Source organism: Prunus mume, linkage group LG4, assembly GCF_029339155.1.
Source record: "Prunus mume cultivar Tortuosa linkage group LG4, ASM2933915v1, whole genome shotgun sequence".
NCBI lineage: Eukaryota > Viridiplantae > Streptophyta > Magnoliopsida > Rosales > Rosaceae > Prunus > Prunus mume.
In genome coordinates this window covers 8,226,204-8,250,474 of record NC_142701.1, presented here as the reverse complement: position 1 = coordinate 8,250,474, position 24,271 = coordinate 8,226,204, and the positions used below count along the sequence as shown (strand labels likewise).

The following is a 24,271-nucleotide window of genomic DNA, read 5'->3' as shown; positions in this document are numbered from 1 at the left end:
GGGAATAGTTAATTTAGCCATGTTATAAGAACACCAAAGATATAAGGGTATAATTTTGCATTATTTTCGACTTGGCCTTTAACCCCGGGTCGCTCTCTCGTTACGCGAGAAGAGCCATGAGTCTTATCTAGGTTTCGTCTCGCGTTCAACCGTTGTCCCATCGAGATCAATCGACGTCACTTTCTCTCTCTCGCAAAGTCGTCTTCTCACTCTTAATGGTTATCGCTTTCAGCCTCTTGGCCAATTGCATTCAGTCACTCTCTTAATTCCAGCCGTCATAGTCACTATCATTCTTCATCTCCTACCTTGCATGGTGCGTCTCCTCGCCTCCATACTCTCTGTTTGTCATCTGCCCTCTCGGTTTCAGATTAAGCCATTCTCCCTCTGTCTGCCACCACTGTGATAATTCCCATTCTTTGGGGCCTAGTTCATTTGTTCTCGGTTTTGAATTCCTTGTTGTTTCCTGTATGGTCTATTGTGTTTTGATGTCTACCTCTGTTGCAGATATCGAGAGTTTGGTTCTTAACCGAAGTGAACAGGTTGGCCTGGTTATTGGTTCTTCGGACGTTGTAGACAATTTTGTTGATTTTATTTATGGCCTTGTCGCTCAAGTCCTTACAGATAAACTTGTCAATCGTGACGGCTTTATTAAAACCTTTACGCAGCTTTGGAAAGGCTCTGGAGATGTCTCTATCAAAGAAATTGGTTCCAACAAATATTGGGTGCATTTTGTTTATGATCGCGACAAAAATTGGGTTCTTGATATGGAGCCCTGGGCCTTTTAGTGTTCATTGATGTTGCTGGCTCACATCTCGAATATTGGGAATCTGCACTCGACGCCATTATCCCTTGGTACCTTTTGGGTTCAACTCCATGGTGTCCTTGGTTTTTGCATGACTGTCGTTGTTACTAAAGCCATAAGGGCTATTCTCGGAGAAGTTCTTTGCGTGGATAACCGCGAATGTACTGACTATATGGGGTGTTTTATCCTGTATGTGTGTGAGGTTTTATGTCACGCAACCTCTTATCCGTCGTACACCTATTACTTTCTCAGAAGTGGGTGAGTGAATGGTGGACTTTAAGTATGAATATCTTCCTAAATATTGCTTTGCATGCGGCAAAATTGGTCATCTTGGGTGTGTATTGATAAATATGAGCTCTCTCAAGGTTCTCTCAATCCGTCTTTGTTATTCCAATTTTCCTCTACTTTTGTTGATTTGGAAGGTGATACCAACTTGCGGGGCAACTCTATAGGATCTTCGGAGAGCCTAATTTCGGCTCCTTCACCCCCATATAAGAGCCCCACTCATTCTCCTTGGCATGCTAGTCTTCGGACCAATGATGGTTCCAGTGATCGTTGTAGTTCTAACACTTGGTCTTGGTGGTCGTCATCTCATGAATGCACTGAGGTAGAGGATTCCATCTCCCCCTAGCTCAACCACTTTGCTCCACAGTGTTTGATCTAGTAGCCTCTCTTCGGCACCAGTTTGAAATATATGTTACAACCAAGTGACTGAGGCCAGTTTTGTTATAATTATGTGGTGTTTTCTTATTTTCACCCTTAGCAGATCTTTGATTCTTACCTGTTTCAAGGCCTATGGTTTCATATGAGGTTTCTTTGTCAGTGTTAAGATGATACGTCGTGCTTGGGGGTCCTTTTATTTCTTTTCCTTGCCTCTTTGCAGGGTTAGTCTCTTCTTTGTCTTGCTCTTTGCAGCTTTCTCTACCTTCATCGCCATTAGCTATTGGAGGTGGCTAGAGATGGTGTGCTTGTGGTTTCTTTCTTCCTAGCCAATTGGTGTGTTTTTCGTTAGATGCTCTCACTATCTTGTGGCTATGCAACACATAGCAATATTCTTTTGACAGTTGGGTTGTGTTGTAGTGTTCTCATCAGGGGTCTATGTGTCATTTTGCTGATTTATTTTATCTTGCTTTCACACTGGTCCTACATGACTGATTCAAACTCTTTTGTTAGTCTATGACATGTGTAGTACTCTTTTCTACCCTATGGTTTGTCCATCAGAAAGGTTTTAACGAGGTCAGTGTTTCGTGTCACTCTATGTACACTACTCCGTTATATGAATGAAATCCTTTTCTATAAATAAAGAAATAAATATAATATAAAAAAAAGGTATAATTTTGCAAATTCTCATTGAGATTGGATTGGTCAAAATTAGGTGTGAAGTAGGGGTGGGCATGGTCTGGTTCTCACCTCAAATTGGAACCAGTACTATTTAACCGGTCCAATTTAAGCAAAAAAAAATTTAAAGCTGATCGGTTGGTTCGAACCGATTTCGGTTTGGTTCGATCGGTTCCAATTTTGAAATGGATTATTAATTTTAAATTTTTTAAAAATAAAAATAAAAAAGTTATTTTTTTGGCTTAAAAAATTAACAAATTACCCAATTCATACAATGAGAAATTTTTTGAAGTTGAATTTGGAAAAATATTAATTATAAAATCGAACTGGAACCAGTTGGAACCGATTCGGTCCAATTTCGGTCCGGTTTGTTGACTTTTTTAGTCAACTAGTTTTTTTCCCCTTTTTTTTTTCACCTATCCAGTTCGGTGTTCCAATTTTTCGATCCCGATGCCCACCCCTAGTGTGAATTTAGTCCCAAAAATTGAAATTTTTGGAACCCTCCCCCCAACTTCGCACCTTGATTTTTGGTTTTGTGTTACTCTTTTTGCAAATTGTTTGTTAGATTCTTGGATGAAAATGAACTCAAGAAAAGCAAAAGAAAAAAAGTTTACCATTGAGGGCTATTTAGCAGGAATTTGAAGTTTATGGCCACTTTGGAAAATAAAATAGCTTCTTTTTGTTTTGTTTTTTTTTTTTTTTGTCATGGGTGAGAAAATTGATTTTGAAGCATCTTCCAGCATTGAGAAGAAAAAACATGAAACTCAAAGTAAGTGCGATAGAAAAGTCTCTTTTTTCTTGTCAAATGCACTGGTCAAGCAAAATAAAAGAAATTTAACAAAAAACTTAGACCATGCGAGATAAAAAAAAAAAATTATATGCGCAATTAAGTTAATGACACAAACATTTTGTCACAAATATTAAAGATCATGATTTATTTTGGGCAAAAAAAAATTTGGGAAATGAAGGTGAGTAAGTTACAGTATTATTATTATTATTTTTCTGGTCTGAGTGCTAGAGTCGTAAAAAATTATAAAAATTACATAAAAAAACAATAAATTATATTAAATTAAAAAAATTACAAAACCGACCCGGTCCTTATGGGCTCAATATTCCAGCCCATCCTAGAGAGCAAAAGAAATAGACAAAATAAACGGTTTACTTTCTCCTTGAAGCAGCACAAACGAAAAACAAGAATGAAGCCGAAGAAGAACAAAGAGATGGCCGTTAAAGCTTCCTCAAGATCAATATCTGCAACAGAGGCACTGGTTGTCCACCTGATTTGTGGCTTAGGATTAACTGTAGCTTTCTGGGTGGCCCATAATGTCCACTCCGTCAACCTCACCACCCATCCTTCTCATACCCTTCGTCTGATCTGCGTACCTTCTTGCCTACCCTTGACTTCTCTATTTTCATCTCCAAATTTCGAATTTCCTTTTAATCTTTTCTAATTGTTTTATTATTTTTCATTTGGGTTTTTCGCTTTGAAGGTTTTTGAGTGCCCAATTGTGATCCTTCTTTACAGCCGATACAGGAAGGACCGTGAACGATGCTCCGTAAGTTCTTATGCCTTGATATTCCTGTTTGGTAGCTGAGAAAAGCATGGAAAATGCAGGAATTTTTTTAAAAAAATTGGTTTTTTCAGCAACCCAACAACAAGCCTTCTATGAGTTTATTTCTTTCTTTGTGACTGCTGATTCATTGTAGTTTCTCTGATAGTCTTTAATGTGATGTTTACAGTATTTGAAAGCTGTAGGACGTGGCCTACTGGGACTTCCTGCTGGTTAGTCCACAGTTCAAATTTATCTTCTGCTATATCGTATGTAGTTTTGAATTGCAAGTTTAGTGAGATCGTGTCAATGTTTTTAAAGCATTCGTACATGACATATCCTAAGCTATGCTATATTCGGTTTTAAAGGAAATGTAAGTCATCTCTGGAGTTTTCATTGTAGTATGTGGAGGTGACAACCATGCTCTAAGTTATTATCTTATGATGTATGGAGAGTTCGTGTGGATATATTTTCCATTTGTTGTTTTTTGGTGGACTGATTTTTTGTTTCGTAATGAATTTTTACTATAACGATATAAAATGTTCTTAATTTAAGCATTTTGTAATACTACTAATTAAGAAAATATCACAACTTATTATGTCTTACACTCTGTAGGGGCTCTGGTAAATGCATTGGGAGCAATTGCCTTGGGCGCACCCGCTGGAATCCAGTATGTGAATTAAGAGCTCAAATAGGCAATGTCATTAATAAGAATAATTCTGAAAGTAGAAGTCACAGCTGAGGTTGGAAGGGAATAGATTTGCACCCTTTTTTCCCTTTTAACAAAACTAGAATTCCGTCACATCATCAACACTGCAATAAGGTACACTATCCACCTCCTTTTTGGAAGTATTTTTGTTGTTGTTGATGATTTGACGGGCCTATTCAACCTCAATTGTGATTCATGCTTTCAGTATTAGCAAGAAAGATGTGTTATTAAATGATCCATTGATCAGAGTCGCCATTTGATAGATTTAGCCATATTACAATCTGTCATAATTTGTCCCTTTTCCTTTTCCTTTTTCTGATACAGGTATCTACCAAAGACCATTAACTGGTCTCTAGTGATGTCATTGTTCACCGTAAGTGTCCTCCTCTACATTGGGGTTGCAAGTCGTACAATATTTAATTTCTACTTTCAGAGTATTTTGGATGGGATTCTTCCACTTTCTTTAAGCTATAATCCAGTGTTCTATATTATTTGTTGCTATCTGGCACTCGTTGTCAAAAGTGACCTATAATGGTGTGTAGTTATGATTGTTTTCAATCTTTTTATATGTTCTTTTGTTCAATTTGCTGAATCTATTAATTTTCTTTAACAAATTTCATTGAAATAATAGTGACTTTGCAATGAGTTCTACTTTCTTATTTGTTATGCTGTGGTTTTGATACATTTTTAAAACTTAATTTATGTATATTTGCAGATTGTGCCTGCAGCTTCTGTTTTTGGTTCATCATGGATGGATTGGCAACGCATATTTGCATGTACAAAGCAAGTTTCCTATGCTTATTTGCTTCTTTTTTCTCATGTTTAATCATGTTTATTTTAGTTGTGATCTTTAATTGGATAGAGTTCATTTATACTGTAAAATAATTCGATCCCAGAGTGTAGTTGTTCTAAACTTATACTAGGTCTTGGTTTATTTATGTACTTGCAGAGCTATTGACCCTGTAGATTATATGATTTGTATACCAGCACATGGAGTTATTATTGGTGCTTGGTTTGGAGCTTTTCCAATGCCGCTTGACTGGGAACGCCCATGGCAGGTACGATCTTCTTCCTTTTCCCGTGTTTTGTTCTTTTGTAAGAATTATTTTCTTCCTTTATTTGTTGTTTGTGGAATGTTTTTAATTGAACTTATTTTGAAATTGAACTATTGAAGACCCATAAGTACTAGTCCTAGTATGTCAGAGAACACTCTAAATTCTCCTTAGTTTGGCGACTATATAATGTGTTGCATTATTTATTTATTGCACAGTTTGGCAGCCTTCTGACACCAATGCAAACTGGCAAACCTTGAGAGCCATTAATGTGCTTGACAGTGTTACAAGCTTAATACATTTGTATCCAGTTCCATTTTCTTGACTAGTGTTCTTTAGGCATACCTGCCTCTGAATGAAAAAATTTCTTTTAATGTTTCATCTTCGGAAAGGTTTAATGTTGTCTAAACTTCCGATAAGTCTTGATCTTAGTGGGAGTAGCTGTAGGTGATGAATTGGAAGAACTTACTATTTCCCAAATCGCTCTTCTAGCTTAAAAATATGGTCAAATATAGATTTTATGGAACATTGTGGTTGCTTAATAACCGAAAACAGAAAATAGGATTAGATATGGTTTCAAAAATGATAAGATTAAGATCTTCTTTTCACCTCCCTTCCTAATCCCTGACAAGTCCTTACTCTCATATACTCTAGTGAGTAAGGCTGCTCAAGGATTGGGTGAGTTGGGATTTGGACTCGAACACCATCCAGACCAATTTTATTGGGTTGAATAGAGGCCACCATGTTCGCAACTGAAAGAATTTCTCAACCGAAGCCTATCCAATCCACCGATTTTGGGTTGTATTGTAAACTTGTTATCACAAGTTCACAACCACGTGCTGGAGGCTCCCTTCAGATTTAAAGGCAGTGATTCCAAAGTCTATGCAAGCCAGGAAGCCACGGATGGCAGGGGATTTTTAAAAAGACTTTAAAGAAGAAATGAATAAGTAGCATGATAAATTGATTCAGCAGCTATTTGTTATATATTGTGCATGGTGAACTTCAATGGTTTACCACCGTAGGTGCTGTTAATTCATGGATGACTAACTTGATTTACAACATCAGTTTTTTTTTTTCTGGTGGATCTTATTGATGCATTACCGACTGCTGTCATACTACTTTTGGACTTCTGTTTACTATTAGGTTATTAAAAAAAAAACCAAAAAGAAAAAGAAAAGGTGAACTTCAAAGATTTGCTCTATGGCAGTGGGCATTCATAAGTCATAGTTGACGGAAATGCTTGTGTCACTTGTATGATCATTTGGATGCTCCATTTTGTTGGGTTGCTCTCTTTTCTATTGAGGTCTTAAGATATATTACTTTCTGCAGGAATGGCCCATTTGTGTGAGTTATGGAGCTATTGCTGGGTACCTGGTTGCAATGGTGGCATCATTTGGCTTTATACTTATGAGGCAGCATGTCAAAGGAGACTAAAGAAGCGAGATGTTCGAATATTTTTTGCAGCAGTCTGTGTAGGAATTTTGGGCAATTATTTTTTAACTTTTTGGTAGAAGCAATTTTTATTTTTGCCCAATTTAGGAAAAGTGACATTAGAGAAAGATATGGAATGAAAGAGTTTTTTTTTCCCTGATCTTTCAAACGAGTAATTCTTGTGGCAACCCTCTCTCTCACAATGTGTGGGACCCACATGTAGGCAGCAGCCCTACACAAGGAGAGTCGTGACCGGAGTTTCCAAATAAGAGTCGCGATAGCTGTAACTCACTGTCCTCACTCTAATTGTGTGTTTATGAATTAGGAATTGGAAATTCTCATCAGGAATTGAATTCTACCTATGGAGGATTCCTGCGTTTACTTCACATTAAGGAATTAAAAAGTAAGTGGGGTCCGCATAAAATTAGGAATTGAATTCCTGATTTTGGAAGAATTCAATTCTTGAGTGGGATGTGGTACTCTAATTCCTGGAGAACTAACTCATTAGGAATTCATCTTTTTTATCCATTATATCCTCATATAATTTTAAAATTTTCAAATTTGCCATCTACTTTTAACCCAATAACAAGGACATTTTAGTAATTAGCACCACTCCTACCCCAATTCTAAAGTAAACAACTTCAATAGGAATTCAGAATCTAATTCTCCTCAATCCAGCTCCTCCTTAATTCAATTCATACTCAATTCATTTTCTCCTAATCCAATTATAGATTAGTAAACATGCCATAAATGACATGTTTACTTACAGTGATATGAAAGGAAAGGAAAGGGAGTTATTCCAATTCCTAGTTTCTCACGTTTATCAACACATAAGGAGACCCACCTTAAAATGAGTAAGCCAATCCTGCAAAACTGGGAATTGAATCAACTAGAGGGAGGTAGTTTGAAATCAATGCTGATGACTATAAGATCTATATTCTAATCTCAACAATTTCTATATTCTACAGGGATATGAAAGGAAAGGAAAGGGAGTTATTCCAATTCCTAGTTTCTCACGTTTATCAACACATAAGGAGACCCACCTTAAAATGAGTAAGCCAATCCTGCAAAACTGGGAATTGAATCAACTAGAGGGAGGTAGTTTGAAATCAATGCTGATGACTATAAGATCTATATTCTAATCTCAACAATTTCTTAAGATGAGGGAGTAGTCACAATGAATCAAGAACAACCACATGCCAATAAAGACATCCTTTTCTTTTTATGTTTTATCAACCGCGCTAGAGTTAAAGTTGAGACTCCTTCCAACATTAAAAAGAGAATTATTATGTCTCCCTTAAATCTCCTTAGAAATTACTGGGAAAATCAGAGTTCACAGAAACAAAATATGTTTCCTTACATGCCCATGACTCCAAATCCTGCCTCTTGGGCCTCACCGGAAGCCCATGTTATTAAAGTTAACTTTGATGCTGCTTGGTCGGCATCTTCTAGCAAATGGGGAGCAAGTCTTATAGCACGAAATGCAAATGGTGAGTTCGTGGGAGCGAAATGCCTACCTTTCCACGCGGAATCTACAATCATGGCTGAGGCAATTGTTGGTTTTGAAGGTTGCGAATGGGCATCTGAGTGGGCTTAACAAAGATTTGTTTTGAATCTGACTCCAAAGAACTGATCGAGAGTGTGAAAGGACACATAAAGCGTGGAAGATGGAATCTCTACCCACTTCATCTAGGATTTGTGAATGCAATTCCAATTTCTCTCATTGTAATCTGGGCATAAACCAGTAGGAAAAACAATGAAGCGGTTAATCATCTTGCGTTCAAGTCTGGAAGTCTAGGTATCCAGGCCCCCCACCTCTCTTGTGCATGTCTTAAATTATGACTGTCTTCCTTGTCCATCTCCAGCCTCCATATAGCATGTGTTGTTCAATATGGCTAAGACTCACCACTCCTATACAATGGGGCTCTTTCTTGTAACAGTTTTAAGGGTGTATTGAATTCATTTGCTTTGCATGCACTTTTGTTTTGTCGCATGGCTCTGCTTCTCCTTATTTGAGTTGTAATTTATTTGGATTGCTCTCCTTTAATGAAAGTTCATATTGACCCAAATAAAAAATAAAAAATACACGCCTAAGACAATAAAGTCACATAGTGAAACTTTCTTTGGGGCGTTATTATGATTGACTTTTTGAAAAGAGAACATAAAGAAATAAAGAGGTGTAAAGTTTATTTTATTATTTTTTAGTCTAAAGAGGGCATAAAATAAGCAAAAAGAAAAAGTAAAGAACAAAAATTCTTACTCCAAATACCAGAAGCAACAAAATGCTTTCGTCCCAAACCGACAAATTCAAGTAACATCCTTTTCACTCATGAGGCCTTTCATCTATTGAAACTAAGGAAGTCCACAAGCTCTATGAATTGGGTATGGAACTAGATATGAATTAAGCGTACGACATAGTTGAATGGAACTTTTTGGAGGTAGTGATGCGGAAGTTGGGTTTCGATGAGAGGTGGGTTCAATTGACAATTAGCTTGGTAAAATTTGTGGAGTTGGCAGTGGTTATTAATGGCAAGCTAAGAAGTTACTTTACTTGCAGGATTCATCAAGGTGATCCCCTATCACCCTATTTGCAGGATTCACTCAAAATGGAGGTTGAAATTATCCCCTATCACCCTGATCTATGTTGCTTATCTGTAAGTGAGGCTACGTCCTCTTTAATGTGCAACTTTTGTAGGGGCTATCTTTTTGTACGAATGGTCGGACCCTTTGTTACCCACTATTAACTGATCATGCCTTATTCATTCTATACGGCTAATCTTCAAAATTGTCTCAATATGATGAATATGCTCAATAGGTATTGCAGAGCATCGGGTCAACAAGTCAATCTAGGGAAATCTAGTGTTCTTTTTTAGTCCCAATACTCATGATAATTTAAGAAGGGACCCCGAAGCCATCCTGGGTATGTCAATTGTTATGAATCCTGGGAAATACTTCGGGTTGCCTACCCTTTGAGGAAGGTCTAAGAGAGAGGCGTTGAATTTTTTGAAGGAAAGGTTACTACGGAAGATAAGAGGGCAGAAGCAAGGGTTATTAACCTAAGTTGATAGAGAGGTTTTAATCAAATCTATCGCACATGTTGTTCCAACGTTCCTTATGGGAGTTTTAAAATTTCCCCAATCCAACTGTCAAAAGTTGGAGTAGGAGATTGCAAAATTCTCGTAGGGACAAAAGCATGATGATGCAAAAGTGCATTGGATAAATTGGCGTACTTTGGGACTTCCTAAGTAGCAAGGAGGCTTGGGATTTAGAAATTTTAAAATTTTCAATTTGGCTTTGCTAGCCAGACAATGTCGGAGATTGATCATGGAGCCCAATTCCCCATGAGCACAACTCTTGAAGGCTCGTTATTTTCCAGAGTGCAATTTTTGTTAAGGAAAAAAAACTCAACTGGGCTTCCTAGACGTGGCCAAGCTTGCTCGAGGGAAGGAATATCATTCTTCAAGGAGCTTAGTGGCAAGTTTTAAATGGTAGGCACGCAAAGCTTTTGATTGATTGTTGGATTCCCTCCCTTCACGATGGTAAACTTCATCCTCACTTGCATGCCTCTTTTGAACTTAACACTAAGGTGTAAACTTTCATAATTAGGATTCTAGAACTTGGAACTTGGCCATGATTCAAGCTTCTATTTCTCATAAGGAGTGTACTATCTGGCTTATTCGTACAAGGAGTGGAAGGGAGCATGACAGATTGGTGTGGCCTAGGGAAAAGAACAGTGAATTGTCGGTGTGATCTAGGTACCACTGCATCCTTGCCAAGTAGTATGTGACTATTGCCAGAAATCCCTCAGCCTCATCTCGAATTGATCCCTTGGTGTGGAAAAATATTTGGAAAGTATAGGTTCCTCCAAAGATCAAGAGCTTCTTATGGCGTGTGACTTATCGTAGACACCTACTACGATGACTCTCCACAGACGCAGACTTTCAAGCACTTCTTTATACCCCATCCGCTAGATTCTGGAGGAATTTATGGAACATATGCTCCTTCTTTGCCTGTGGGTTGACCTGGTTTGGTTTAGTGGCCTTCTCAATTATAAAATTGACAAACCGGACATAAATACCTTTGATCATTAGTTATTGAAGTGCACCACAGAAAGGCTACAAACCAATGAGGAAAAATGGCGTATCTTAGATATTATTGATGTTACATGCTGGACTATTTGGAAAACAAAGAATCGGATAGCTTTTGATCATGTTCAACCACAACCACACTTGGCCATCCAAACCATTATTTTGAAAATGAAGTAGTTGTCTGTGACAAATAATTGAAAGAGTGACAAAAGTATTCTCGAAGGACCCTCTCCAAACTTCGATTCGTGGACAGCACCTGAAGCCCCTATTATTAAAGTAAACATTCATGTTTCTTGGCTAACCTTTTCTTTCAAGGCGAGAGTAGGTCTTATAGCTCGAATTCCAATCGGGAGTTCGTGAGGGGAAAAATGTCTATCTTTCCGAGCGGAGTGTGCAATCATGGCTAAGGCAATTTATGGTCTTGAAGGATACAAATGGGCAATTGAGCTTGGTTTGTCAAAGGTTTGTTTTGAATCTGTTTCCAAGGAATTGATCGAAAGTGTGAAAGGAAATATAAAGCGTGGAAAATGGAATCTTCTTTGGTTCTATCTAGGATTCGTGAATTCAACACCAATTTCTCAAAATGTAACTAGGCATGGACAAGTAGGAAAAACAATGAAGGGGCTGATCATCTTGCATTCCTGACATTATCGAGGTTGAGTCAAGAAGTTTAGTCATACGGGCCCCCCACCTCTCTTGTGTATGTTCTGAATCGTGACGGTCTTCCCAGTTCTCCTAAAGAATCCATGTAGCAGGTGTTGATCAAGATGTTCATGACTCTCTGCGTCTGGATTGTCATACCACTCTCAGTATAGTGGGGCTCTTTCTTGTGTCAGTTTGTTTAATTGTGTTTTGAGCTTATCGGCTTTGCATGCATTACTGTATCTTTCGCATAGCTTTGCTTCTCTTTCTTTGAGTTGTAATCTGTTTTAGGTTGCTCTCTTTAAATGAAAGATCTTATTTCATAAAAAAATAAATAAATAAATAAAAAAGGCCCGAAACAAAGTTTCAAATTTCAATTGACAAGAACTCCATTTCTTTCAAGAGAATGACTCATGCCTTTGTTTTTCAACTTAATTATTATTGACATCTTATTCAACCCTTCTAGCCGATTGACTAGTGATAGGACACCATGTGGACGACCTATCAGCAAGGATCTTATTGCCTAGTCATCCTCCTACCCGATGAGACCCTCGAACAGACTTGATTCGATGCATGACCACATGACCTATATTCTTATAGGACCACTATAATGACCCGACCAGAACACTTGGCTAGAATGAACATGAAACTCCCCTTAGAGCATCTCCAAAAGAGTTGCTATACTATGATCTTTAGCTGTTTTGGCTAGAATGAGGGCAAAAAGCAGCTCCATTAGACTTGCTATCTAGCTCTCTATTTTGGAGAACTCCCTATTTGAGTTTAGTGGCTCTCTACATTTAGAAAGGATGAGAGAGAAATTGAGGGTTCTCCATTTCTTCATCTTCTCTCTCCCTAGGTTCACAACCTCTTACTTTTTGATTTTTTAATGAACTTTTAATTTAGAAAGTAGGAGAGAGAAATAATAAAATATTTGAGATAAGCCAAAATATAGAACATTGTTGGAGGAAACACATTTTAAGTACTTTGCTATAATGGCTTTCTAGCTATTTTAGCTAGAATTTGGCTAAAATTTGGAGACACTCCTCATGATGCTCTTAGTGAGACTTAAGTGGCCAAACCATAAGTAGGTGAACTTAGTCACTAAGTATCCCTCTAAGTGCACCAACTTGGACAAATGTCACTCCCTTGCTGAAACATGCATTAAATTCATTCCTAATCCTAGCAAGTGTCGCCCTCTAGTTGGTCTTCCTTGTAATCAACTTATCCAACCATGCTTAAGCAACCATCACCTTCATTATGGAAGCATGGCCATACATCTCTTCTTCCTTAAATTAAGGACATCTGATACCTCTTCATCTCTTATAAATACCTCTCTCCTACATTCAGATAAAGTCAATAACTTTATAACTCTTAGAAACTCTACCCATTTCTATTCTGAAAGACTTTCAACTTCACTCTTAGAGAGGGTTGGATGGTACCCCACTAGTGCTTCTTTGGTGAGCTATTCCACCATTATCATTAATCTATGTTGCTTGTTGACTCTTAAATTTTTCTCCTAATCTTTTTGTGTTTCAACTACTATCTTTTAGGGAAAATCTATTGTGTCTATTCTCTGTGTTTTCTACTCTTTTCTAGGTTCTTATAAAATTCGTATGAGACAAATCAATAAATCAAATTGAGGAAAGGAAATATTGGGAAATAAGTCTAGTGCGAAAGCTTTGATTGTTGGAAAATGGACACTTGTGTTGTGATTTTTAGAGGGAGGTAACTTTTTTCTTAAATTAAAAGAGAGAGGTACATTTTATTTGCATGAATTCTTTCTTTTTTTGGCTATGTGTAATGACGAAGGTTAGCATAGTAGAGTTTTGACTTTGGAGAGAGAAGAAATCTTTGATTTTTTATGCCATTTATAAGAGCATTGTCAATTCAAATCTCTATATCGGGTCTCTATCCACCAATTTAGAGATCCATTTAGAGACCAAAAGGGAATCTTTGGGTTCCTAAAGGTATCTTTGCCAAAATCAGGGTCTCTAAATTTTTAATAAAAAAACCTCACATTTTTTATTTCACTCAACCCACTCTTGGGTCTCTTATTTACTTAAGCGAGACACTCCCAGATTTTAGTGCAATTTTTTTATATGGTCATTCATCGAGATTTAAGGCCCTTCACTATTATCCATTACCTAACGGGGTGAAACTCATGAAGGTGTTCCATACAACGCCATATTGTTCAACTTGATTGCAAATTCTCAATAATGGGACCTTCACACTATTTTTATTGGAACCATCTTCATCATTTAGAATTGGTGCAAGTGAAATGAGAGAAAAATGACAAAAGAAAAATAACTTTTATGAATGAGAAATTTGAGCAATGAAAAGAAGAGTGGTGAGACAAGTTATTGTTCCTCACTCACCCTAACCCCTAGGCGGGCCCCCACCCTCCCCAACAAACTTCTCAGCATCAGACAAGCTTTGGATATTTCGGAAAAGGGGGGGCGAGGTCAGTGTTCCTCCTCCCCACTCCTCTATTTCTTTCCTTCTACTCTCTTTTCCTCCCATGTCTATTAATCCTATATCTCTCTCTTTTCTGTAAGAGATTCCCCTCCCCATGTGAGAGTTTTATTTTGTTGTCCTTCTTTGTTCATGGTTGTCCACCTCATGTTCTCCCTCAATCGCAACTCCTCCATCATAGCCATGCCTTTGTCTCTCCCCTAGCAGTTGAGTGTTCCAACGACTTCTCCTCCTTCATGCTTTTCCCCATTATCATGATTGATGATTGTGAAAGGGCTGCTTAGTTTTAGAAGTTAAGGATCTTTTTAGATCCATTGTTTGACCATATGAGCATGTTATGGTTTTGTCCCCACTCATCAGTCTCTAAGTGTCTTCACGAACCCTTGTTGTGGTGGTTGTTATGGTGGTGCTGATCTTAGCGGCGGTGGGGACGACTACTAGTTAAAGATGACCTTATTTGATAGGGTTAGGGTTTGAGGTGATATTCGGCTGGTTCAGTTTGTTTTGTTTTTAATTATGGGTGGTCAGGATTCAGTTCGGTCAAATTTTCTCCTTGAATTGGAATCAAAATTGGAACTTACACTTGATTTGGTTCGGTGTTTATAAAAAGTGTCTAGAAGAACTTAACCAAACCAGACCTATGTGGTTTCGATTCGGTTTCAGTCTAATTTCTGGTTGGAAAGATAAAAATTTGAAGATATAAAGAAAAGAGAAACGGATGTATAGAAAAATATGTACAATGGATAAAATAGGAGAGAAAGAGGTCTAAACAAATATGAAGAGAAATATAAAAAAAATAGGTGGAAAAGAGAGGAAGATAGAAGCACAACAAGAACGAATATAATTCACATAAAAGAAAAATAAATTAGGCTAGAGTAGTTATTTAGTTTGGTATAAATTGGAATTAAGATAATTGGGTATTAATTGAGCTAAAATATATGGATATTACTTGGAGTTACTAATGTTATTTGAATATTAATTAGGTTTATTAACAATTTTGGATATAAATGAATAAGTAAACTTAACATCACCAACCATGTTTGATTTATACCAGTTTTTCCATGACAAGAACTAAAGACGAGAACTGATCCAAAGAGGTCCACTTCGGTTTTTATAAGTCTAGGTGGACTTTTTTGGTGAACACGAGTTTTTCCCCTTTTTTTAAAACTCGGTTCACCAGTTCAAATGCCCAGCTTTTTAATGATGTTGGGCTTAGGCTGTTATGGTTTTTGGTTATTGGGCCATTTGTAATATTCTATTTTGGAGTAATTAAACTTGTCTAGACTAACAGAATAGAAAAGAAAAGTGGTGAAAATTAAAAATTGTGGATGTTTTGAAATTGTTATAAAAGGAGTTCGGTATTTATAGGCAAAATGTGATTAAATTTTGGGTTGTTGAAAAAATGGTCATTGGAAACAATTAAGAACATAAAAATGAAAAATTATCCATTGTACTATAATTTTCTGAAATTAGAATTAGGCAATTAGTATGAGTCAAAATTAAGACTCACTCTCACCTTAATAATATTTTAATCTTTACAATGTTACAAGAGATTCAAATTCAAGAGTCATTCTATGGTGAGAGCCTTATATATGGCCTTTAGGTGAGGTCATATCTCTTAATCACTGGATCATACTAACCAATTTGATTTAACAATTAACCAATTTAATCTAATAATTAATAAATAGAGTCTCACCTAAGAGCGATTCCACTCGTTGCCTCTAACCAGGGCAGGACAAGGCCCAAGACCAAGCGACGCTTCCGGGCCAAGCTTATTCGAGCAAGTTGTGGGTCCGGCGTGGCCAACCCGTAGGCCAAACCTACCCGACCTCGAGCACGAAGGCGGTGATGTCATGGCTAACGCTAGCACCCATTTATTTTTTTAAAAAAATTTGTCATTGGCTCGTGCATTGCAGCGCCAATGTTAAAAATTTTGAATTTCGTGTGCTAACTCAGGTGGCGTTAGCCCTACGATGTCTAACAACGGTAACATACCATGTAGGTTTCCCTCAAATCCAACAGTTGTCCCCCTTTTTTGGCTTAAAATATCTGGAAAAAAAATTTGAAAAAATTTGTAAAAATTATCAAAAAGATTTTGTAATTTTTTTCTATAAATACCTCCCAATGTTGTTCACTTTCAACACCAAATCCTCATACATTTTCTTCTCCTTCTATTATTTTTCACTTTCTACACAAAATTTTTTTCACTTTCAATTTTCATTTTTATTCACCTATCTTATGGCATCTTCCATCGAAGCCAGAGGGTCCTGGACAAAAAATCGAAGAGGTCAAAGTCTTGGTGACGAGGTAAAAATTTAATTGTCGTTTTATTCAATTTAATGTCATTCTTTTTTATATTTTCTTGCATTTTCAATTTAATTTTTTTAATAGATTATTCAAGGCAAAAAAAAAAAAGGAAAACCATTACACATGGCTCCTCAAGTGAATAATGCCCGCAGTCGATTCCCTTGGTGTGTTCCGCATCGAAAATAATGGCACTATTATGTCATCTGAAGGAAAATACTCCCTCCACGTCGTGATCCGATGGAACCGCCTCAGCCAATGATCAAGTCGTCCTTGTACTCGATTGTGTCAGATTATAAGAACCAAGAGTATTTCAATTGTGTGATGAGTTAGTAGGTAATTAATTGTATGATGAGTGAGATGTGAATTTAATAAATATGGACATGTGGCAGCCAAAAATCTTATACAAAAATTTTATCTGAAATTTGAGATATGAATTTTATAATAAATATGGACACATGACAACCGAAAATCTTATTTGAAAATTTAATCGGAAAATCTTATCTAAAAATTTATCCAAAATATGAGATGAGAATTTTATATAATAAAAAATGACATGTGACAACCGAAAATATTCTCCAAATTAATTGTTTGGTAAATAAATAATAATAATAATAATAAAAGTAAATAGTATTTGCCCTTTGCCATGGCAATTGGTGGAAACGCACTTTTTGTAAGTGCCACTATTCACGTGAATAAGTAACCATTGTCATTTGCCATGGCAAATGGGTGGAAGTACTCCAATTGCTATATATAAATATAAGGGCAGCACTATAGAATTCTTGTCAAATTCAACTCCAATGAAAGAGCTTCAAGGCCTATTTGCGCCACTACTCTTCGCGTTTTGGCCACGCCATACAACACCCGCATGGACTCTTTCGTCAATAAAATTATAGGAGTGCCCTCAAAACGTCACTTAATAACGAATGCCATTCACCGTCCAATGACATGGCTTGCTCCCATTAGCGGCTTGCATACTTTATCTCTCAACGCTGTTACAGTGAGCACTGCCACCAAAGCAAATGAAGACCTCTCCATACACCACGTGGCGTAATGTCAGAGCCAGGTGGACCCCGCACCGAATCCTTTAAAATCTCCCGAACAGCGCCAAACCCAAAACCCCTCCTCCTTCTCTTGAACCAAAAGAAAGACGAAAAAAGAAAAGAAAAAAAAAGAAAAGAAAAACCCCTCCTTCTATCTCGCTCCCTTCGCTGCGAACGCCTCAGTGATCAGAGGTAAAAATCGCTTCCAGCTTTACCCTAAAATTTGAAAATATCAATCACGATTCTTGTTTCGAGTTTAATTTTGGTTTTTGTGATTTTTTTTTTTCAGTTCGATAAAGATTTTATTATCGGTTAATTGATTTTGGAACCTGTTCTCGTGCAATTTTTGATGTTTTTTCTTTGTTACTTTATTTCGAAGTATCATGGCTACTAATGTGGGTTGAACCTAGCCTCTCCTCCAAGGAAGAGCTCCAATGTATATTGGTTTTTGGGTCTTACACGCACTCTTAGTCTCTACTTTGTTCTTTACTATTTTTTGAATTTTTTATTTATATTTTGTTCGGATGTTTTAGGATTTTAGCTGTTTCCGGTGTGCATTTTTCTGTCTTTGGTTGCTGGGTTGGTCAAAATTTTGCTCAAGAGTCCGGGTTTTTTGGGATATTGAAATTCTGAATTGGACTTCACTTCAGTATGATTTATGATATGGCTATTTTTTAATAGCGTTGAACAATATCTGGGTTAGATTTTCATTGATTTTTTCTTTTTTGAGTTCAATGAGTATGTGTTGTGGGGTTTTTGAGTTTTAATGGGGTGTGTGGCTGGCTAATATCTGTATAATATACTAGTTGAAGGACTTATGAGTGTGCCGTCTATTCGATATTTATTTGATATTTTTGGTGGGTAGATGTAATGTTGTTGATTGATGAATTAAGAGCTTCCATTGGGTTTATGAGCTGCGTACTATCATTTGTTTGGGACTCTATAATGTATTTTGTAAGAGAATGTAGCCTTTGAGGACAAAAATCGTATATATTCAATTCATTGTTTATAAGTATCATATTTGTTCTTGGTAAAATACTTGAACATCTAAATTCCCAGTTAATGAAATATACTGGCATTCTTTGATCCTATCTGCCTAAGTCCCTCTGTTTTCTGGTTTGTTGGCTTGTGTCCTATAATGATCAGAAAGTTTCAAGCTCCTCACTTTTGTTTTTTACAAGGCTTTGCAGTCAATTTTTCAAAAATCAATTAATGTATATATATTAATTCACAGTACCTTTTTTTATCTACTACTAAAAAGGTCTTGTTTTCCTGTTTTTTCCTGACTTGATTTTGTTCAGATGGCAAATGACATGTTGAAACATGGAGATGATCCCCCTGGCTCTACTTCACCATTACAATGGCTTAAGGAAAGTGAAATCCCTGTTAAAAACGATGAAGTTGCTAACTTCATGGGGACTCTCAACAATCGTAATGCTTCTGGAGTTGATGATATAACCATGCCATGTACCACAACACCGTTCTCTCTTTTTCCTTTTGGAGACATGTATGGAACGACTAACTCTTATGCCATGGAAATGCCGCTGACTGGTATAAATTTAATGACCGATGTCACTCCATTCAGCAACTCTCAGAATCCATTTTTTGACTATGATTCTGTATACGCGGAGGGTCATACACCGGTCCTACCAAGCCCAGTTTCAAATTTTCTTGGTTTGGAAGGGAAAAAAACTGAATTTAGTCAATATCACATCCTTGATTATTCAGTGCCTCCTGATAATGTGGTCAGTGCCACGTCCGATGTCAACATTATTCAAAATTCTTATGTTCACAGGAAATTAGTAACTGCTAAAGGAAATTCAGCAGCAGCCTTAGAAAGTATCCAGCGGAGTGAAGAACTAAATAGTAATACAGGTAGGCCTCAGCTATTAAGAAATTTCATAAGTGATGGAGTTAGCAATACTGTGCCATCCCATGCCATAGATGGTGTAGACATTGCGCTAAATAACAATTTCATGGCAAGTGAAGTTCAAGAGGATTGTCCAGACAAATTTGATGCGAGTCTCCTAACCCTGGGAATTGGCACGAAGACGGAGGATTTATCTAAATCTAATAGATCAGGAATAAATGTCACTAATAATTTTGGAAGGGTTGCCCTTCCTCAACCAAATACTTTCTATGGTCGAAAAGAAGACAGAGGTTCCTTGAATCCTTCCTCTGATGTGGCTGCTGGTTTCCCTTGTCTTCAGAACAATGTGGGTGGATTTGCTGTGATGAAAAACAATGTGGGTAGCTGGATTTCTTTTAACTAAAATGTAATAGCATATATGATACTAGTTCTAGTTCTAGTTCTAGGTTCATTCTGAATCCACCTTATGTTGTGCAGATGCCACAAGATGATGACCAACATCATTTTCTTATACCGGGAAACAGGAATGTTTGTCTTGGCGTTGAGGGGAACTGGGATACAAGATCTGCATATATTGATCCTCCTAATGACAGTTTTCAGTACAGCCCTGCTGTATCTTTCATACCAGTTGGTAGCAGCTTAGCTGAGCTCCCTGATTCTGGATGTAGAACAGGGCAAATGGGTTGGCATTATCACCTTCTTCGAGTACAAGTACTTGTCTGACTGTATCTGAAACTTCCAGGAACCTCTTTTCTGATTCATCCATGGTTTTTCCTCCTATTGGTGTTACACGAAGCACTACCCTGCACGATGAGTTCGGTAAGTTTGGAATATTCTTACTCTCCTTTTTTGGATGTATAAGAAAATGAAAATTTCCAGTTGCATGTTTTAGTTTCACTTCTATACGGGTGCCTTGATATTGTTGATGTTCAAGAATGGCCTACAAGACAAAACTGTGAGATGTTGGAGCACTGTTGTGGTGCACACTTGGAATCTCGGGTGATAAAATCAAGGTACCCAAAAGAAGCTTAAGGTTTTGAGGGTCCAAAAAGTTTTTCTATTTTTCATTTTCTTTATGAACTCGAGGATGAGTTTTTATTGGGCAGTGACCACTTTTGCATGTTAGTGCCACATGAGATCCCTTGGCCATTGGAGTAAGTCCTGCATGGAATATCTTTGATTGTTTTCCCTCCACCAAATCTAGAATTCTGCTTTACTCGGTGGAGTGTCACGTCATGGTTAGGTTGCCTACCACCGTGAAGTAAGAGAGTGTCTCTTATTGATTGGAGCTGTCCAGGGGTTGGTGGGATGGATGCCATAGAAGTTTACCAGTAAGGTCATCGAATCTGTTTTGGTCACTACCCCTTGAGGTTGTATAAACTTGCTCTGTATTGATCTACTGTCATTCCACATGTCTGACGAGTGTGGACTCTAGCAAGTATGTTACGGAAGTCACATGGTACATTACTGTGTGCGGGATAACTAATTTATGGTTCTCTTATGCTAGATTGAAACTGTTAGGTGTTAATTGTGATCCATATGAGGCAGGATTCATCATTGTCTGAATGAACACATTTTAAGAATTACAGGCAATGAGAGGACTGTATTGTTATAAAGTTTTCTCTCATCCAAATATCACTTAAGAATTAAGTATAATCATTTCCGTAACAAGGTAATTTGACTTCTATTTTACCATATTGATTGAAATATAAAAGAAATGAATTGTGCGTTTCACACTTGCTCTTTCTTCTGTTCTCTCTTCTCACATATTGGGTCCCCACATAAATAGTCAACATAAGTTCTCAATGTACTTTGAATATCATGTCTTTCATGGCCCTTGACAGGAGGTCCTTTGCATGGCTGGTTACCAGTGTTCTGTTGGTTACTGCAACTTCTATATGTTTATGTCAATTAGTAGATTTACTAAAAGTTCCATTTTCTGTAGCTTCCCTGCTGACTGACTCTGCAACTCTCTTTAGGGAAGCTTTCCACAGCTAACCAGGGTATTGCTGCACAAGTTGCTGAAAGAGGTCATGTTCCAGGGAAATTTTGGTTTAGCCAGCTACCTAGTAAGGCCACCTACCTATATAACTGGCAATGTTTAGTTGTGAATGTATATGTAACCAGTTCATCCTTTTTTTGAGATTCAGGCTGAAAACACAATATCTTTGTGGACTTTAATCATAATAAGATCTTGAGCATTTCTCATAAAAATAATGTCCTGTCACGAATAGGTAGACAGGAGAATTGGCCTAGCTGAATGTAGTAATCAAGTGTGCAGCTATATTATACACTTGCATAGCCATGTTTTTACTGTCACTTGGCTTCATTTTTAGCTGATTGATAAAAAGGGATTGAAGAACAGGGTAGATGGCTAAAATGATGATTGTGCTAGAGTGTAACTTAATATAAATAACTGATAGGTATCATAAATAGGTATTGTGTACAAGATTCTAATATTTAAGCAGAACTCATATTTGTCTAGGACACGACTGGCTGGCACTCAGGTCAACAAACATATAATCTTATGTAATGGAGGGAAGTTTTGTTACACATTTGATGGTTGCTTGCAGGTAATTCTTGTCAACCTCAAGTCATTGGTGCTGTTCAGTCTTCTACAGACCTTTCTAGATCCGTGATGACTGGTAGTTACAATTCTATACTCTTGAGTCTTGACCATGCTTGAATATAGCCTCTGAAATTTTATGCGATTCTCTTGATGACTTGCACTACTTTAGGTGAAGAAGTTCCAATTACCAAACTTAATAGGAATGTTCAGGGTTCTAGTGCTTTGGTTGGAACATCTCTTAAGAGGGTTGCAGAAGAACCCCCAGCAGCGGCTTCCCAAGCTCAACGCAAAAAGAGAAGAGCCCAATCTTCTGTTGGTCCATTTGCTCCAAATTTGCCCCTGCTTGTTCCATCACTGCATTTATCCAACGCATCTAATTTGACAGTCCCAGCTCCTACTGCTCCTTCTCTCCCACACCAAGTCAAAAGTACTGCATTACTCCCACCCCTAACCCAGACCAGTCAGTCTCTCCCACGCCAAGCCAAAGGTACTGCATCAATCCAACCCGTATCTGAGAATGCTCCCTCTCTCCCAACCCTAGTTAGACGTACTGCTGTACTCCCACCCTTGTCCCAGATTGCTCCCTCTCTCCCATCCCAAGCCAAAACTATTGCATCACACCAACCCCTACCCAAGACTGCTTCATATCTCAGACTCAAAGGCAGTACTGCGTCACTCCCATCCGTATCCCAGAATGCTCGCTCCTTCTCATCAATGCGCCAAATTGTTCCTCCAGTCCCATCTGAAGCCAAAACCACACACCCACCCCTACCCCAGGCTGCTCCAAATCTCAGATCCAGAGTCAGAAGTATTACGTCACTCCCAACCTTATCCCAGAATGCTCGCTCTCTCACACCCCTGCCCCGAATGGCTCCTCCACTCTCATCCCAACCCTCGAGTGCTCCACCACTCCCACAGAAAATTTGGACTGCTAAACCTCTCCCAGAGAAATCTCAGACAGCTTCACCACTCCCAGCAAAATCTCAGACAGCTTCACCGCTCCATTTGTCTCCCCAGATTGCTCCACCTCTCCCATCCCAGCCCCAGACTGCTTCCACTTTCCATATAAAATGGCAAGGTATAGCTTGATGCTTTTTCCGCATGGACTTCTTTTCTTTAATTTGTCTTTATATTTCTCAATACCTACTTATCTTCTATCACCATATTCTTTACTGTTTTAACATGGCTATTTTGACATGTCATGCCATTTCTAGTCCTAGTTTCCACTCAATCCATTGCGGCACATTTCATGGAACATGTCTTGGAAGAATGAGTTGGGTCTAGCCTGGATCCTGTTTGTGAGGCTTGCATGGGCACGTTGGATAATTCTTTGGTTTCAGTTTCTTTTTGTTTTTCCCAAATTATTTTCCCAATGTACTTTCTCAAGCACCTGATCATCCATGAAAAGGATCTTCTGTGCCTCATACCTAATTCTTCCATTTCTCAAGTCAAGTTTAAAATTGTAGAATCATTCCATGGCATGTCTGGCTCTGGCGTGTCTGGTTTGCCAAGGTTGTTTATGCTCAGACGAGCCTTTCCCTCCAAATTTGGATTCTATGTTCAGCAAGGTTATTTCTGAAATAATATGACACTACAACGTATACTTTCAAGTTTGGAAGACTGCGTCTGATACATCTTGCATTTGTATCATAGTGATTTTGATAGATAGTAATACATTGATAATACTACAATACACTGATGATGGTAGTACGTCTTTGCCTTTTGCAGGTTTTGGTCAAAATCAAACTCAGCCAATTGGGCACAAGTGTTTGATTTGCAAGAGGGATCTTTCCTTCACACCAGAAGGCCCTGTTTTCGTGCCAGCTATTCGACCAGTTGTTGCTGTTCTACCGTGTGGCCACACCTTTCATGACCACTGCTTGAGGCTTATCACCCCTGAAGAGGAAGTTAAAAATCCTCCGTGCATTCCTTGTGCCATCGGTGAGAGTTGAATCTAGGATTGGTTCAACATGTTGATTCCTCCATGCCTTGTGCATTAGTTTTTCAAATATATAATCCGGTTTTTCTCTAAATTCATTTTGAATCAGTCAAAAATAGGGGAAAGGTTTTAGTGAAATTTTAGACATGTTTTTCTATATAGGTTAAGTTCACAAATCTTTTCTTAGGGCTGAGGTGGTGATTTGGTCCATAAATATATAGATCATTAAAAGTTGTACATAGCACACCCATTTCCTTAATATGGATCGTACTTGCCATTGTATGAACCTAAAGTTTTCGTCATATCCTGCCACCACAGGGTTCTAGAATTTAAAGTTTTAGGGCCAAGTATTATATCAGCTATCATGCTCCTGCTGTCCTATTGCATTCCCTACCTCTGCTCATCCTCATGTCACAATTTTGCATGGTTAGCAGCAAATACTACACTATGACGACAATTTTT

The 24,271-nt window shown here is 37.8% G+C and overlaps 2 protein-coding genes across 2 annotated transcripts; both read left to right on the top strand.

The window, feature by feature from the left end:
- The first annotated feature begins 3,291 nt into the window (after nt 1–3,291).
- On the top strand, nt 3,292–7,036 carry LOC103328226 (phosphatidylinositol-glycan biosynthesis class F-like protein). Its single transcript, XM_008230615.2, has 8 exons — nt 3,292–3,519; nt 3,631–3,696; nt 3,881–3,923; nt 4,306–4,360; nt 4,724–4,772; nt 5,115–5,182; nt 5,349–5,457; nt 6,781–7,036. Exons 1-8 carry the CDS (start codon nt 3,337–3,339, stop codon nt 6,883–6,885), a joined length of 678 nt encoding a protein of 225 aa, XP_008228837.1. The 5' UTR covers nt 3,292–3,336; the 3' UTR covers nt 6,886–7,036.
- A 10,411-nt stretch (nt 7,037–17,447) lies between these two features.
- On the top strand, nt 17,448–24,171 carry LOC103328275 (uncharacterized). Its single transcript, XM_089051340.1, is given in 8 exon segments — nt 17,448–17,623; nt 18,733–19,677; nt 19,779–19,967; nt 19,970–20,120; nt 21,281–21,370; nt 21,875–21,946; nt 22,040–22,948; nt 23,599–24,171. Coding segments are annotated over 7 exon segments (2,580 nt in total). The 5' UTR covers nt 17,448–17,623; the 3' UTR covers nt 23,823–24,171.
- The last annotated feature ends 100 nt before the right edge of the window (nt 24,172–24,271 follow it).